The 17,269-nt window shown below is 45.7% G+C and overlaps 1 protein-coding gene across 3 annotated transcripts; it reads right to left on the bottom strand.

Annotated features, from left to right (window-relative positions):
* Window positions 1-1,125: 1,125 nt before the first annotated feature.
* LOC106594600 (E3 ubiquitin-protein ligase Mdm2) lies at window positions 1,126-15,641 on the bottom strand. 3 transcript variants are annotated; one of them, XM_082978028.1, is made up of 11 exons: window positions 15,533-15,641; window positions 13,833-13,922; window positions 13,646-13,720; window positions 10,837-10,970; window positions 9,468-9,517; window positions 9,226-9,284; window positions 6,909-6,978; window positions 5,305-5,468; window positions 4,547-4,702; window positions 4,229-4,300; window positions 1,126-2,099 (listed from the first exon to the last, which is right to left on the bottom strand). In XM_082978028.1, the coding sequence occupies exons 2-11, from the start codon at window positions 13,908-13,910 to the stop codon at window positions 1,497-1,499; spliced, it is 1,461 nt and encodes a 486-aa protein (XP_082834154.1). In that variant the 5' UTR covers window positions 13,911-13,922; window positions 15,533-15,641; the 3' UTR covers window positions 1,126-1,496. The 3 variants fall into 3 exon arrangements, with proteins under 3 accessions (XP_082834154.1, XP_082834153.1, XP_082834155.1); XM_082978027.1 differs by lacking the exon at window positions 15,533-15,641 and adding an exon at window positions 14,074-14,343; XM_082978029.1 differs by lacking the exon at window positions 15,533-15,641 and adding an exon at window positions 14,030-14,342.
* Window positions 15,642-17,269: the final 1,628 nt, after the last annotated feature.

Here is a 17,269-nt window from a genome sequence, read left to right as displayed (position 1 = left end):
TGGATGGGGCTAGACAAGAGAACAGGTTGTCATCAGGGACAATGGATATGGATGGGGCTAGACAAGAGAACAGGTTGTCATCAGGGACAATGGATATGGATGGGGCTAGACAAGAGAACAGGTTGTCATCAGGGACAATGGATATGGATGGGGCTAGACAAGAGAACAGGTTGTCATCAGGGACAATGGATATGGATGGGGCTAGACAAGAGAACAGGTTGTCATCAGGGACAATGGATATGGATGGGGCTAGACAAGAGAACAGGTTGTCATCAGGGACAATGGATATGGATGGGGCTAGACAAGAGAACAGGTTGTCATCAGGGACAATGGATATGGATGGGGCTAGACAAGAGAACAGGTTGTCATCAGGGACAATGGATATGGATGGGGCTAGACAAGAGAACAGGTTGTCATCAGGGACAATGGATATGGATGGGGCTAGACAAGAGAACAGGTTGTCATCAGGGACAATGGATATGGATGGGGCTAGACAAGAGAACAGGTTGTCATCAGGGACAATGGATATGGATGGGGCTAGACAAGAGAACAGGTTGTCATCAGGGACAATGGATATGGATGGGGCTAGACAAGAGAACAGGTTGTCATCAGGGACAATGGATATGGATGGGGCTAGACAAGAGAACAGGTTGTCATCAGGGACAATGGATATGGATGGGGCTAGACAAGAGAACAGGTTGTCATCAGGGACAATGGATATGGATGGGGCTAGACAAGAGAACAGGTTGTCATCAGGGACAATGGATATGGATGGGGCTAGACAAGAGAACAGGTTGTCATCAGGGACAATGGATATGGATGGGGCTAGACAAGAGAACAGGTTGTCATCAGGGACAATGGATATGGATGGGGCTAGACAAGAGAACAGGTTGAGGCATGTTTCCTGAAGATTTAAATGAAAAGTCGTCCCCCTAGCAACTACTACCCACTCGCTCTCTTGTCGACAACAAACGTCTCTTTCTACCGGTGAACTTTAGTGACACATTTGACTTTCACGTAGCTTAAACCCATGTCATTATAGATACAATTATAAAAGACTCATCTGTGCAGAATAGAGGGAAGACGAGGTGAAAATAAACAAAGAAAAATCAATATACATATCTGTTAATTTGATAGACATTCTTTATTCAATGAAAATAATAAAATATATTGAATATATCACCACTAAGAGAATTTGAAAAACTAGAAAGGCTATTTGACTGAACACTAGAAATCAATCCCAAATCAACACAACAGGCACCTTGTTTGATAGAGACAACAAACTCTGTTCATAAATAAAACCACTTCCAAATAAACTAATTAAAACATTATTTATTCATTCAGGATTTAAGTTGTTTTGGGATCAGGGAGTTGTGTAGCTATGGGTTACATCCTATTCCCTATGTAGTGTGCACTACTTTAGACCAGAGTCCTATGGGCCATGGTTGAAAGTAGTGCACTACATTTGGAATGTACAGTCTAGCCGATAGCCGTCCTCAGCTGAGATAAATTAGGACGACAGACTGGATAGGCTCCCTGCAGACAGGACACAGCTTGTTCCTCTTCTTCAGTTTCCTGGCGCAGGTGTAACAGGCCATGAGGTGTCCGGTGCGTCCGTGGACGATGCAGCCGTTCTTGGGCCTGGTCTGACAGATGACGCAGGGCTCCAGGCAGCTGGCGGGGAGGTGAGCCTCCAGGCTGTTGAAACGCTCCAGGTCTGGTACCATCACTTCTTGGCTGAAGGGGGCGCTAGAGGACGATCCTGAGCCTACACCATTGGAGTTCGAAGAAGAGGTGGAGGGCTGGGAGGAGCAGGCCGAGTCTTGGGAATCGGGGCCAGAGACGGACACCAAGTCCTGGGAGTCTTTGAGGAGGGGAAGGGGCGACTTGGCTCTCTTCCCATCTGGGACATCCAGTCCTTCGGTCTCGTCGGGCTCTGTCGGGGCTGGGGAAGGCTTGGGGGGTAAGGGTTTGAGGGTGGTGGTAGCAGAGTTGCTGTCAGACTCAGGAAACCAATCCATTCTTAGTGTCCAGCAGCGGTTACAGTTACGGGGGAGGGGAGGGTTCAACTCCTCACACTTTGAGCACTTCCAGTAGTCCTGAAACAACACCACTAGATTAGACAACAGACAACACTAGATTAGACCACAGCACCGCTAGATTAGACCACAGGCAGCACCGCTAGATTAGACCACAGGCAGCACCGCTAGATTAGACCACAGGCAGCACCGCTAGATTAGACCACAGGCAGCACCGCTAGATTAGACCACAGGCAGCACCGCTAGATTAGACCACAGGCAGCACCGCTAGATTAGACCACAGGCAGCACCGCTAGATTAGACCACAGACAACACTAGATGACACCGCTAGATTAGACGACAGCACCGCTAGATTAGACCACACCGCTAGATTAGACCACAGGCACCACCGCTAGATTAGACCACAGGCAGCACCGCTAGATTAGACCACAGACAACACTAGATGACACCGCTAGAGCAGACGACAGCACCGCTAGATTAGACCACACCGCTAGATTAGACCACAGACAACACTAGATTAAACAACAGACAACACGAGATGACAGCACTAGATTAGACCACACCGCTAGATTAGACCACAGCACCGCTAGATTAGACAACACCGCTAGATTAGACCACAGACAACACTAGATTAAACAACAGACAACACTAGATGACAGCACTAGATTAGACCACAGACAAGACGGCTAGATTAGACAACACCACTAGATTAGACCAGAGACAACACCGCTAGATTTGACCGCACCGCTAGATTAGACCACAGGCACCACCGCTAGATTAGACCACACCGCTAGATTAGACCAGAGACCACACCGCTAGATTAGACCACAGGCACCACCGCTAGATTAGACCACAGGCAGCACCGCTAGATTAGACCACAGACAACACTAGATGACACCGCTAGATCAGACGACAGCACCGCTAGATTAGACCACACCGCTAGATTAGACCACAGACAACACTAGATTAAACAACAGACAACACGAGATGACAGCACTAGATTAGACCACACCGCTAGATTAGACCACAGGCAGCACCGCTAGATTAGACCACAGCACCGCTAGATTAGACCACAGACAACACTAGATGACACCGCTAGATCAGACGACAGCACCGCTAGATTAGACCACACCGCTAGATTAGACCACAGACAACACTAGATTAAACAACAGACAACACGAGATGACAGCACTAGATTAGACCACACCGCTAGATTAGACCACAGGCAGCACCGCTAGATTAGACCACAGCACCGCTAGATTAGACAACACCGCTAGATTAGACCACAGACAACACTAGATTAAACAACAGACAACACTAGATGACAGCACTAGATTAGACCACAGACAAGACGGCTAGATTAGACCACACCGCTAGATTAGACCACAGGCACCACCGCTAGATTAGACAACACCGCTAGATTAGACCGCACCGCTACATTAGACCGCACCGCTACATTAGACCGCACCGCTACATTAGACCGCACCGCTACATTAGACCACAGGCACCACCGCTAGATTAGACCACACCGCTAGATTAGACCACACCGCTAGATTAGACCGCACCGCTAGATCTTAGACCGCACCGCTAGATTAGACCACAGGCACCACCGCTAGATTAGGCCACAGGCACCACCGCTAGATTAGACCACAGGCCCCACCGCTAGATTAGACCACAGGCACCACCGCTAGATTAGACCACAGGCACCACCGCTAGATTAGACCACAGGCACCACCGCTAGATTAGACCACAGGCAGCACCGCTAGATTAGACCACAGGCAGCACCGCTAGATTAGACCACAGGCAGCACCGCTAGATTAGACCACAGGCAGCACCGCTAGATTAGACCACAGGCACCACCGCTAGATTAGACCACAGGCACCACTGCTAGATTAGACCACACCGCTAGATCAGACCACACCGCTAGATTAGACCACAGGCAGCACCGCTAGATCAGACCACACCGCTAGATCAGACCACACCGCTAGATTAGACCACAGGCACCACCGCTAGATTAGACCACAGGCACCACCGCTAGATTAGACCACAGGCACTAACCAACCAGAACATTGGTAGCGAGTGACAAAAAACAGCTAAGCAGCTTGTTGGACAATCAGAATTGTGAGAAATGATCTGTTGTATCCTTGTGTTGATTAGATTTGTTTTATTATGGGTAATATGAAACATACTGCTTCCGTGATTTCAGTGTCGTCATCGAACGAGTCCTCCTCCTCTGCTTCAAAGATGGTGACTTCATACACCTGTGAGAGAACGACAAGAGACCCAGGGAGTCAACAGCTGCAGTTTGACCCCAGGACACTAGAGGGAGCTGTTTGAAATGAAACACACACACACCAATGTTTCCTCGGGGGGTCCGGGAGCATGCCCCCCCGTGATAATTTTTAGAACCACTGAAAAGGTCTGCTTTTTGTTGTTGTGGTGGTGCACCACAGCTAAATAAATGCAGCGGAAACACAGACACAGTTGAAAAGACAGTGAGCCGAGACCTCGTCCTCTCCAGACACTGAAGCCTCTTCGGGATCGCTGTAGGCATCCGAGTCGATGGACTCCACCTCAAACTCCACGCTGAAGTTATCAGAGTCTGAGTCCAGATCCTGGCTCAGAACATCGTCACACACGTCACTGACCAATGAACCTACTTCCTGTTGAGAGAGACAAAGAGAGAGAGAGCTCAGTAACATGGGACTTACACAGCTGCCGATAGATTTACAAATTACAATCATTTTTTTACTCAGAATCTAAAGTACTGAACAAACCGATGTCACACACTAGACGTGAAACATTTAGTCTGAACATTATGTGTAGGAATGAATCATCTCATTCCTTCATCTGTATCATTTTGTAACCCAGCAGGTATTCTCTAGTTTAGGATCTCACCCTCCTTTTATTTAGGATTGGTGAAACTACAGTCTGACAGGGTAAATAGTTGTACTGCAGGAGGCTCCCCCCACAGAGTGACAGGAGGAGGCCCCCCCACAGAGTGACAGGAGGAGGCCCCCCCACAGAGTGACAGGAGGAGGCTCCCCCCACAGAGTGACAGGAGGAGGCTCCCCCCACAGAGTTACAGGAGGAGGCTCCCCCCACAGAGTTACAGGAGGAGGCTCCCCCCACAGAGTTACAGGAGGAGGCTCCCCCCACAGAGTTACAGGAGGAGGCTCCCCCCACAGAGTTACAGGAGGAGGCTCCCCCCACAGAGTTACAGGAGGAGGCTCCCCCCACAGAGTTACAGGAGGAGGCTACTCACAGTGTTACTGTGTGAGTCTGAAGACTCGCTGCTCCTACGGTCTCGTCTCAGGCCTCCAATCACACACCAGGACATGCTGTCATCAAAGGTCAGAGAAAAGCTGTCTGACCTATGTCTCTTCCTGGACTCACACCCGTCCTCCTCTTGTGTCGATGATGTTCCATCTGGAATAGAACAGAGGGGTGAGCAGTGGTTTTAGTCAGGTTGACACATCAAATAGCACTGTTAACAATGTCTTTCAAATAAACCATTTCTCCTCTGATGCCAATAGAGAAGAATATTGTGCATACAATCACTCTGTTGACATAGTGAAACATACTGATAGTCTTCAACAAAGCTGTTTCTCCCTTGATGACAATGAATATGTGATGTTCACAAGACATCAAGGATTTGTTTATAGCCGTATGTGTGTACTGGGCACTGAGGTACGACCAGTAGCTAAGAGCAATAAAACCCCAGTCCTTAAAATGGTCCAGTTCAATCCATCAGGCTAGGACTGTTGTGGATTCCCCCTGGTCCGTTAGGAACAAGCATGTCTTTGTGGTGTCTGTGTGTGGAAGCCGTCAGGCTGCTTTGGGCCTGAAGAGACTCATTGTGAGGAGAAGTCATCTGAAAACATTCTCCACAGCCTCCAGACCAGAGCGTTCCTACGGTCTGATAGCCGGTCCTCCGGACCAGAGCGTTCCTACGGTCTGATAGCCGGTCCTCCGGACCAGAGCGTTCCTACGGTCTGATAGCCGGTCCTCCAGACCAGAGCGTTCCCACGGTCTGATAGCCGGTCCTCCGGACCAGAGCGTTCCCACGGTCTGATAGCCGGTCCTCCGGACCAGAGTGTTCCTACGGTCTGATAGCCGGTCCTCCGGACCAGAGCGTTCCTACGGTCTGATAGCCGGTCCTCCAGACCAGAGCGTTCTTATAGTCTGATAGCCGGTCCTCCAGACCAGAGCGTTCCCACGGTCTGATAGCCGGTCCTCCGGACCAGAGCGTTCCTATAGTCTGATAGCTGGTCTTATCCCACACAGAGATAAGATCTCAGACCACCACGTCTGCCTGCCTGGCTACAGATGGCCAGAACACCCCTGTCAAGAAGGACAAGTCTGGACGGACCCATTAAAAGTGACTGTGGTTCTATGCTTTGATGCATCCATAACTCAGTATTTGCTTCCCCAACAGACTTGACAGGGCAACACATGAAGCCATGCGGTCTGACGTCACGAAGCCATGCGGTCTGACGTGACGTCATGAAGCCATGCGGTCTGACGTGTCATCATGAAGCCATGCGGTCTGACGTGACATCATGAAGCCATGCGGTCTGACGTCATGAAGCCATGCGGTCTGACATCATGAAGCCATGCGGTCTGACGTGACATCATGAAGCCATGCGGTCTGACGTGACATCATGAAGCCATGCGGTCTGACGTGACATCATGAAGCCATGCGGTCTGAGTCATGACATCATGAAGCCATGCGGTCTGAGGTGACAGTTTTTCTCCAGGAGAAAGTTACAGCACAGATCCACATGAGCAGGACTGGTGTAGTTAGTAGGTGTAGGCTTATGTACACACTGCTGCAGTACTCCAACGGACAGACAGACAGGCACTCACCAGGGTCACTACTCCTCCTCCTCCTCCTGCGTTCTGAGGTAGATGATGAATGACAGTCTGAGTCTGTCTCCTGTAAACAGATTAAACAGGAGGAACCGTTAGAGAAATCAACCAGTGAACCAGGACACTGAGGGAGTCTGTCTATAAAACTCACTCAGGCACATCTACCACTTAAAACGACATCACAGGAAAACCCGCATCAGAAGCTCCAAGGGAGACCGTCTTGGAACACGTGCCAGTATAAACATCACTCTGCAACACAACTAAAGTTGTTTCAACTTGAGGTTGAGTATGTTTATGTCTGTGACACAGAGCTAGGCAATTAGTTTGATCGCAAGCATTTTCGCTACACTCGCAATAACATCTGCTAAACACGTGTATGTGACAAATAACATTTGATTTGATTTACAGTCTGTTTGTAACTCTTTCAAATGCAGGGTGATGGAGAAGTCCTTCTCCCTATATTCATTTAGTAACGGTGGCCCACCGCTAAACAACTATTTTTTGAGACAGGTTGTAAACCAAGGTTTCCAGAACCCTTCTGCTGCTCTCTTAGGTGGTTTAACTAAGGGAAAGCACTGGTGAAAAATACACAATTGAAAGATGTGAGAAAAGTCTGGTAAGCAGACTCCACATCGACCTAAATATTTTCCCATGAAATACCATCAAACAACATGTTAAAGTGCTCGCAATTACTTTAGTTAAATAGTCTACATTTAAAAACGCTACAAATCATTCCTTCTGTTCATTTCCAACTGCCAAAGAGAAGTGGAAAATTACAAAGTGGTCAGAACGCATCGGAGTAGGATTCTATTGCATTGACAGGCACGACTCAGGCATAACCAATCAGAGCTGTAGTAGACCTATATGCAAATAGACCATTGCCATATATGGATCTGTGCCATTCACTGGACTGTTTTTACAGCATGAGCGGTCGTGAGTAGATGAGCTTGTTTTGAGATCAAAGCGAGAGCGACTTGTGCACATTTGCTCATATCCTTTGCTAGTTAGTGAGTTATTAGCCCAGTTATAGATAACTTGTAGTCAGCAATGGGGAAGTGATTGCTTCCAACAAGAGCACAAAACGTATACATTTCCAGACAGCTTTGAAACACAAGTCAGTTTAAAAGCTTTTTTTTGTCTTAAAGGGGCCGTATTGTATTTTGAAACAGGTTTGAATAAGATAAGTAGCCAATAGGCAGAGTGTAGCATAATTTGTCTGATTCTCTGTAATAATGGTATGGGAATAATGATGCATTTTATTTTGTAAAGTGGTTTCTTGCATCAAACACAATATTCAGTCACCTCATTGTCTGAAGGACAGGTGGATAAACAGGTTAATGTCAAGCCCAGCATGGTTTTTTTCTCACAAGTCTCATGGAATGTAGGTCTACATTGAACACCACACATTGGCTGCTACTGTCAGCTGAAAGATATAACAGCTATTTCCATATTAAAATGTTACGGGATTAATTCTCTCCATTGTTTTTGATGGTAGGCCACTCTGGTAGGCCTACATTATGATCAAATAGCCACAGCAGCCTACCTGGCCACTGTTAAAACTGTAACTTAAAGCAGGTACAGCCTCAGTGTTTACAGTAAGCGCGTGCCGGACGATGAACAAGATTTTCACAACGTTCAAGTTTGTGCTCATCAGACCTGAAATTTGCTCAGTGATAAAAGAACAGAGGGAACATTGTTTGGGGCGGTATGCAAATTGGAGTAGATCTATGGCAGTGCTCTCCAACAGGTCGATAGCCAGCTACCAGTAGCTACCAGCTCACCTATGACTAGCTCGACAAACTATTCTGAAAGTACATGCAATTTTCACGTGTTCCACCGCAAACTGTCATAAACAGATCTCACAAGTATCAGACAGTAGCAGCTACTGTATAGTCAATACAACATTGACCTTATCCCAGCCCTGGTTAGACACTAGTGGCTACAAAAGCCAAACCCAAAAGTTTCCTCAAGGGGCAGTCCGTAAAATTGGGTTGGAATTACAGAAAGAGCCCAGGGCAGATGAGTCGAAGCCGGAATTGATGTTCAAAAGTTCTTGTCGGTTTAAATAAATTACAGCGGAAACAATTCATGGGAGAATTTTTTTAATTTTTTATGACGACTAAAGAATGACAAAATAGCAAAGTTGTGTCGGAGCTTGTAAAACAGCTGCCATCCAGTACGGCAACATTATAGCAATGCCTCCACTGGAACGTTTCAACCAACCACAAGCTCTGTTTTTCCCCCCTTCATTTAGTTTAATGTGTCTACCACAGAAATACAATGAATAGATGCTCTTTCTATGTGGTCTTCTTACCTTAGGCCCTCTATCCGGTTCACTCTGGCTCCTGGGTTCCGTGAAGACAGATTGGGATTCTAAAAGGACAAAGAAACATCTACATTTAAAAATCAGAATAGACTACTTCTTCACTTGTCTTATCAGCCCAATACATAACGCAACATTGAACTGCCTAGCGTACAAATGGCTTTTTCAAAAGAGATGTATATCAACTACAAACTACAGGACAATACAAGTGACAAAAGGAAAGCTAAAAGTACCTTGATTTTTCACTGCTAGGAGATTTTGTGTGATCATAGCGAAGAGGACTCTGAAAGAACAAAACCCACAAGGCTAACATTAGCACACTGAAACGGTTTCACTACCAGACATCTCTCATTTGTTTAGCAAACAGAAGGCTGCTCATCAATTTCACTAACTTCCTTTTTCAATCATCTGACCAACACATGCAACAGGTGGCAGCATATTAAGTGGCTATATTAGAGGCCAGAGTCTGTATTAGAGGTTAGAGGCCATAGGAGCTGTATTAGAGGACAGAGTCTGTATTAGAGGACCAGAGGGTCTGTATTAGAGGCCAGAGGAGCTGTATTAGAGGACCAGAGGGTCTGTATTAGAGGTTAGAGGCCAGAGTCTGTATTAGAGGCCAGAGTCTGTATTAGAGGACCAGAGGGTCTGTATTAGAGGACCAGAGGGTCTGTATTAGAGGACCAGAGGAGCTGTATTAGAGGACCAGAGGGTCTGTATTAGAGGACCAGAGGGTCTGTATTAGAGGACCAGAGGGTCTGTATTAGAGGACCAGAGGGTCTGTATTAGAGGACCAGAGGGTCTGTATTAGAGGACCAGAGGGTCTGTATTAGAGGACCAGAGGGTCTGTATTAGAGGACCAGAGGGTCTGTATTAGAGGACCAGAGGGTCTGTATTAGAGGACCAGAGGGTCTGTATTAGAGGACCAGAGGGTCTGTATTAGAGATTAGAGGCCAGAGTCTGTATTAGAGGCCAGGGAGCTGTATTAGAGGACAGAGTCTGTATTAGAGGCTGTGTAGAGGAGCTGCATTAGAGCCTGTGTAGAGGAGCTGCATTAGAGGCTGTGTAGAGGGGCTGCATTAGAGGCTGTGTAGAGGGGCTGTGTAGAGAGCCTGTGTAGAGAGCCTGTGTAGAGAGCCTGTGTAGAGGAGCTGCATTAGAGCCTGTGTAGAGCCTGCATTAGAGCCTGTGTAGAGAGCCTGCATTAGAGCCTGTGTAGAGAGCCTGCATTAGAGCCTGTGTAGAGAGCCTGCATTAGAGCCTGTGTAGAGAGCCTGCATTAGAGGCTGTGTAGAGAGCCTGCATTAGAGCCTGTGTAGAGAGCCTGCATTAGAGGCTGTGTAGAGAGCCTGCATTTGAGCCTGTGTAGAGAGCCTGCATTAGAGCCTGTGTAGAGAGCCTGCATTAGAGCCTGTGTAGAGGAGCCTGCATTAGAGGCTGTGTAGAGAGCCTGCATTAGAGCCTGTGTAGAGAGCCTGCATTAGAGCAACGCAAGCTGAGCAAACAGGGTGTGTGTTGGGGGTTTATTGTCCAAGCTGTGTGTGTTATTGTGTGAGTGGCTCTTTGATGGAGAATATGTCCACACCGTGCAGTGTGTCTCCTCACCGTGGTTCTTTAACAGAGAAGCTGTCCACTCCCAGTACAGCCCCCAGGGGGTCATCAGCACAGTGCACTATGTGTTGCTGCTTCATGTCATAAAGCTGTTTCTTCATGATGTACTGCCCCAGGTAGAATATCACCTGACAATAGACAGCACAGGGGTCAGAGGTCAACACCACACACATATATATATAAATATGAGAGAGAGAGAGCGAGAGAGAGAAACAGGGTACAGGCAGGGGTCAAGATGAGAGTCCTGTCTCAGTCTAGTAGATACCCTCCCTCCATATACTGATCCAGACAGTCCTGTCTCAGTCTAGTAGATACCCTCCCTCCATATACTGATCCAGACAGTCCTGTCTCAGTCTAGTTGATACCCTCCCTCCATATACTGATCCAGACAGTCCTGTCTCAGTCTAGTAGATACCCTCCCTCCATATACTGATCCAGACCGTCCTGTCTCAGTCTAGTAGATACCCTCCCTCCATATACTGATCCAGACCGTCCTGTCTCAGTCTAGTAGATACCCTCCCTCCATATACTGATCCAGACCGTCCTGTCTCAGTCTAGTAGATACCCTCCCTCCATATACTGATCCAGACCGTCCTGTCTCAGTCTAGTTGATACCCTCCTTCCATATACTGATCCAGACCGTCCTGTCTCAGTCTAGTAGATACCCTCCCTCCATATACTGATCCAGACAGTCCTGTCTCAGTCTAGTAGATACCCTCCCTCCATATACTGATCCAGACCGTCCTGTCTCAGTCTAGTAGATACCCTCCCTCCATATACTGATCCAGACCGTCCTGTCTCAGTCTAGTAGATACCCTCCCTCCATATACTGATCCAGACAGTCCTGTCTCAGTCTAGTAGATACCCTCCCTCCATATACTGATCCAGACAGTCCTGTCTCAGTCTAGTAGATACCCTCCCTCCATATACTGATCCAGACAGTCCTGTCTCAGTCTAGTAGATACCCTCCCTCCATATACTGATCCAGACCGTCCTGTCTCAGTCTAGTAGATACCCTCCCTCCATATACTGATCCAGACCGTCCTGTCTCAGTCTAGTTGATACCCTCCTTCCATATACTGATCCAGACAGTCCTGTCTCAGTCTAGTTGATACCCTCCCTCCATATACTGATCCAGACCGTCCTGTCTCAGTCTAGTAGATACCCTCCCTCCATATACTGATCCAGACAGTCCTGTCTCAGTCTAGTTGATACCCTCCCTCCATATACTGATCCAGACCGTCCTGTCTCAGTCTAGTAGATACCCTCCCTCCATATACTGATCCAGACAGTCCTGTCTCAGTCTAGTTGATACCCTCCTTCCATATACTGATCCAGACAGTCCTGTCTCAGTCTAGTTGATACCCTCCCTCCATATACTGATCCAGACAGTCCTGTCTCAGTCTAGTTGATACCCTCCCTCCATATACTGATCCAGACCGTCCTGTCTCAGTCTAGTAGATACCCTCCTTCCATATACTGATCCAGACAGTCCTGTCTCAGTCTAGTTGATACCCTCCCTCCATATACTGATCCAGACAGTCCTGTCTCAGTCTAGTAGATACCCTCCCTCCATATACTGATCCAGACAGTCCTGTCTCAGTCTAGTAGATACCCTCCCTCCATATACTGATCCAGACAGTCCTGTCTCAGTCTAGTTGATACACCTCATCCCACACTGATCCAGAGTATTCTGGGTCACAATTTAGACAGGCAACTGACAGACACATGATTACTGCACTGAGTAGAAGTATATGACTCCATCCAATATACTTCTCTAGCTGACAGGAGGCTATTGTGATAGACTGATCACTGCCATGAAGGTATCAGTTCCTTATGATAAAAGCAGATTACACAGACTGTAAACACATTTTCCAGCAATCAATGTGGACCAGTAAAACGCTCAGCACTCCCATACACTCTATAAACTAAAGCATCAGAGTGCCTCTCTCTCTCTCGCTCTGAGATAACTCTGTCTCCCTGATGAACAACAGAGGAAGGAGCCAAACACAGAGTCCCAGACTAGTTAGACATTCCTGAGGTCCGTTAGAACCCCAGTGAGTCAGAGTAGAAGTCAAGAGGTGGCTGAACGTTCTAACATTCTAACTAAGATAATCACTAGTCTCTCTCTATGACTCAGACTCCCACACAGACAGACCCCCTGACATGTCTCATCAAAGCTGTGTGACGTGTCCTCAAACCAAGGTGGTCTGCTAGCCAATCATAGCTCTTAAATGACAGTGCATTTGTATTCTAGTTTAGTAGACACTACAATCAGTTCAATCAACTGAAGTAGGTAAAACAGTATACCAATAGGAAAACAATAGAACCAAGTCAAAAGACATTCTAATTTTTGAGAGTATCTACCGGATGCAGTTTAGTTGATGAAAGCGACAATCAATAGTGAAACTAGTGTAAATCTAGCGATGCAGAGAATAATCCAGAAACACCTACACAATGTATATACCAGTAGTTTGGCTGCTAATGACAAATTAAGAGTGACTTTCCCCCCTTAGAAACTAATATCTACTATTCTACCAGTAAACCCTAAGATATACTGCAATTGGAAATTCAAAACATCAAATATTTAAATGTAAAAACTGAATTTAAAAAGTGTGAGACTAGAAAATAATTACAGAAACTGAAAAGTCTGGGAGATAATGTCTATTGAGGATCTTAAAAGGTTTCCTCTGTCTGCTTCATGCAACAATAAGTTGATTAAGTAAAGTTAAGCCAAAGACTAGTGGTTCTATATCAGCAGGATATAGGAAACAAGACAGCCAGCTGTCAGATCACTTCTTACCTCTTTCATGGTGAAAACGTCTTTGTCTGCACCTGCCTGCTGTAATAAGATATGCAGTTTCTCTTTTGGTCTTACCTGTGAAAATACAGCACATAAACAAAATACATTATATTACATTCAATGTAACTGTAAACAAATATGACTTAAATAGTGTGATAGAGAGAAAGCGATTTCAGTTAATACTTACAAGTTTCTCATTGTCCAACGTATTTATTTGGGAACTACTTCTATGCCATTCTGACATTCTCTCACAATTCTCTGCCATTCTGTCTTTCACCTGTCGAAGAGTAGAGGTAAAATACATTTTCATTTCCAAGTTAACATGCAATGCCTTATAAAATGATACATGTCAAGACAAGCTTTGGAAGACAAAAACAAGTTTACCTAAATAAATAGATAGAAGTACTAATGAGTAGATGTTTATTTACCCCCTTCATATTGTGTATATAAAGTGCTTGAGGTCGGCTGGTAGCATTAGGAACCACTTCCCCGTCTCCCCCGGATTTAAATAGGCTCAGAGACATGTCAGGACTAGCACTGCTCCGGCTGGTGACGCTAGGATGCTATTGGGCGCAGCCGGCGTATGGCTCAAACTAGATGACTAACCTCACCTAACATGTTTTAGCATGACGAGCACACCGCTTTGACTGGCCCACCTAGCGGCCACCCTGCGTCTGTACACCCGCCTCCGCCCTTAGTGCTGAGCTGGCCGCTACAGTTGGATATGTCCGGGCATGTCCCAGTTTACTACAGTCCTACATTGTGTAACTATCAGCTGTTTTACTGACATGGGCAGGGTTGGAGGAAGGGTGTCTCCTGACTCGCTTAGCTATTGCTTTTCCAAACAAACAAAGAGCCATGCAAGTTGACAGGTGAACTATTGGACATAAACTGGTTGCCACTGGATATTAACGTTACCACCGTGGATATGAAATTACAAAGTACGGGATTAAAGCCAAAGATCTGTCACCAACATTAAGAGGGGTTTGACATCTGGACTCACTGATAACAATTCTTTATCTGATCTAACATTTGGTCATGAGTTTAGTTTTTCTGTTGCAGATATCCATCAATGTTATTCAATCGCATGAAAGAAACTGACCTGCGAAAAGTAACGTTACCTACACTTCAATCATCATGCTTTTATTGTTACCTAACCAAATGGGATAGTTTCCTATCAATCTGTCAACACACAATGAAGACAAACAGCTTGGAAAGACACACGACCCCGTTGTGGGGCTCTGGAAGCCAGTAAAGTAGACCAGTGTGGAATATTAGCAAGTTAGTATAGCTGATAACTTAAATTAATAACATCGACGTTACAGTCAAATGTATTTAACATAGGCATCTAGCTAGATTCAATGTGTGGTATTTACAATACATGTTTTAACTAACTAACCACTAACTTTACGCTGCACCGCCAAAATAAAACTGTTGAACGAGCAACTACTATAGTCCGGACGTTGACGAGCAAGTTGGTGTCGCTACCAGGCAGCGCTTTTTGATATATCTTCATGTGCATTTTGTTTAATGGGTAACTACAACACCACAGATAAACATATTTGACGACACTCTTGCTAACATTACATTGCATGTTTAGCCGTTGTACTACTAGCTACCACAACTTCGCTACTATGTGTTGACGTCTAGCTATTCAACGTTGACTCCTTACTAGTAGTTTCCGTTTTAGCCATCAGGAAAACACGAGGATGAAAGGCCTTGTAGCATGTGGCTAATGCTATTAAAACTTTAGCTCTAAAAATGAAGTTGTTGTACAAATTGCATGTCAAAATAACTCATAGTTAAACTATTATACACAATAGATTGCATTTAAACGTTCATACCAATAGTTAAATAGATTTAGAGCACATTATTGGCTTCACTTACGTTACTTTCACAATCCAATAACTTGCTTCTAAAGTTAGCGAGGCAAACGAACGTTAATTTTGTCGCCCCTAGTGGCGGTTCCAAAGTAGGGCACGTGCACTGAAGATGAACCAGGTTGACTAATCAATCACAAGAAGAAGAAAAATATGTCTGTTTTTATAAGAAGAAGAAAATAGACTACCTGCATGTGGGGAATGTTCATCGTTTTATAGTGGAACAAACATGGGAACTATCTACGAACTCAGCCAATACTTGATTGGCTGGATTGATTCATCAATGCATTCTTTGCCTAATCATTGATTCAATCATCAGAGGGGAAATGGCATTGGTTGTCATTCAAATCACACAGTCAGTGTGAAGATGAAATCAATCACATTGAATTCATATAATAGACATGTTTCTGTATGTCTAGCTTTATAAGTGTATTCATCATCATTATCCCCTGAGAGAGGAATACATCAGTGTTCTTCTGTATCTTCACTCCAATATGGGTCAATCTCTTGACATGGCACTCGCTCGTTGAAACAGGGGCATTGTGACTCTTCACATGGCTTCTTGCTGACTGCAAAATCATTGCCTCCGTCTGCCAGAGACAAAAGTGTGTTTGTGTTACGTTCTGTTTTTCTGTCAACCAGCTCTGCTCTAGGGCCATTTATCAAGCGTAGGAGTGCTGATCTAGGATTCCTTCTGCCTTTTAGATCACAATGAATAAGATAACATGGACAGGAGGGACCTGATCCTAGATCAGCAGTCCTACTCTGCCCCTGGTCTGGTCGGATGCTGAGACATGTCCTGGCTGTTCACACTTCATCATTATAGTGCCATGATGCTAGTCCTTATGATGCTAGACCTTATGATGCTAGTCCATGATACTTGACCTTTATGCTAGTCCATATGAAGCTAGTCCATGATGCTAGACCTTATCAAATCAAATTTTATTTGTCACATGCGCCAACTACAAACATGGGAACTATCTACGTGTAGACCTTACAGTGAAATGGTTACCTACAAGCCCTTAACCAACAATGCAGTTTTAAGAAAAAAAAGAAATAAAAAAAGTAACAAATAATGAAAGAGTTGCAGTAAAATAACAATAGCGAGGCTATATACAGGGGGTACTGGTACAGAGTCAATGTGGAGGCTATATACAGGGTGTTACGGTACAGAGTCAATGTGGAGACTATATACAGGGGGTACCGGTACAGAGTCAATGTGGAGGCTATATACAGGGGGTACCGGTACAGAGTCAATGTGGAGGCTATATACAGGGTGTTACGGTACAGAGTCAATGTGGAGGCTATATACAGGGGGTACCGGTACAGAGTCAATGTGGAGGCTATATACAGGAGGTACCAGTACAGAGTCAATGTGGAGCCTATATACAGGGGGTACCGGTACAGAGTCAATGTGGAGGCTATATACAGGGGGTACCGGTACAGAGTCAATGTGGAGGCTATATACAGGGTGTAATGGTACAGAGTCAATGTGGAGGCTATATACAGGGGGTACCGGTACAGAGTCAATGTGGAGGCTATATACAGGGGGTACCGGTACAGAGTCAATGTGGAGGCTATATAAAGGGTGTTACGGTACAGAGTCAATGTGGAGGCTATATACAGGGGGTACCGGTACAGAGTCAATGTGGAGGCTATATACAGGGGGTACCGGTACAGAGTCAATGTGGAGGCTATATACAGGGGGTACCGGTACAGAGTCAATGTGGAGGCTATATACAGG

Source organism: Salmo salar, chromosome 07 (genome assembly GCF_965601325.2).
Source record: "Salmo salar chromosome 07, fSalSal1, whole genome shotgun sequence".
NCBI lineage: Eukaryota > Metazoa > Chordata > Actinopteri > Salmoniformes > Salmonidae > Salmo > Salmo salar.
The sequence above is the reverse complement of the archived record's forward strand: the minus strand, read 5'-3'. Positions and strand labels throughout refer to the sequence as shown.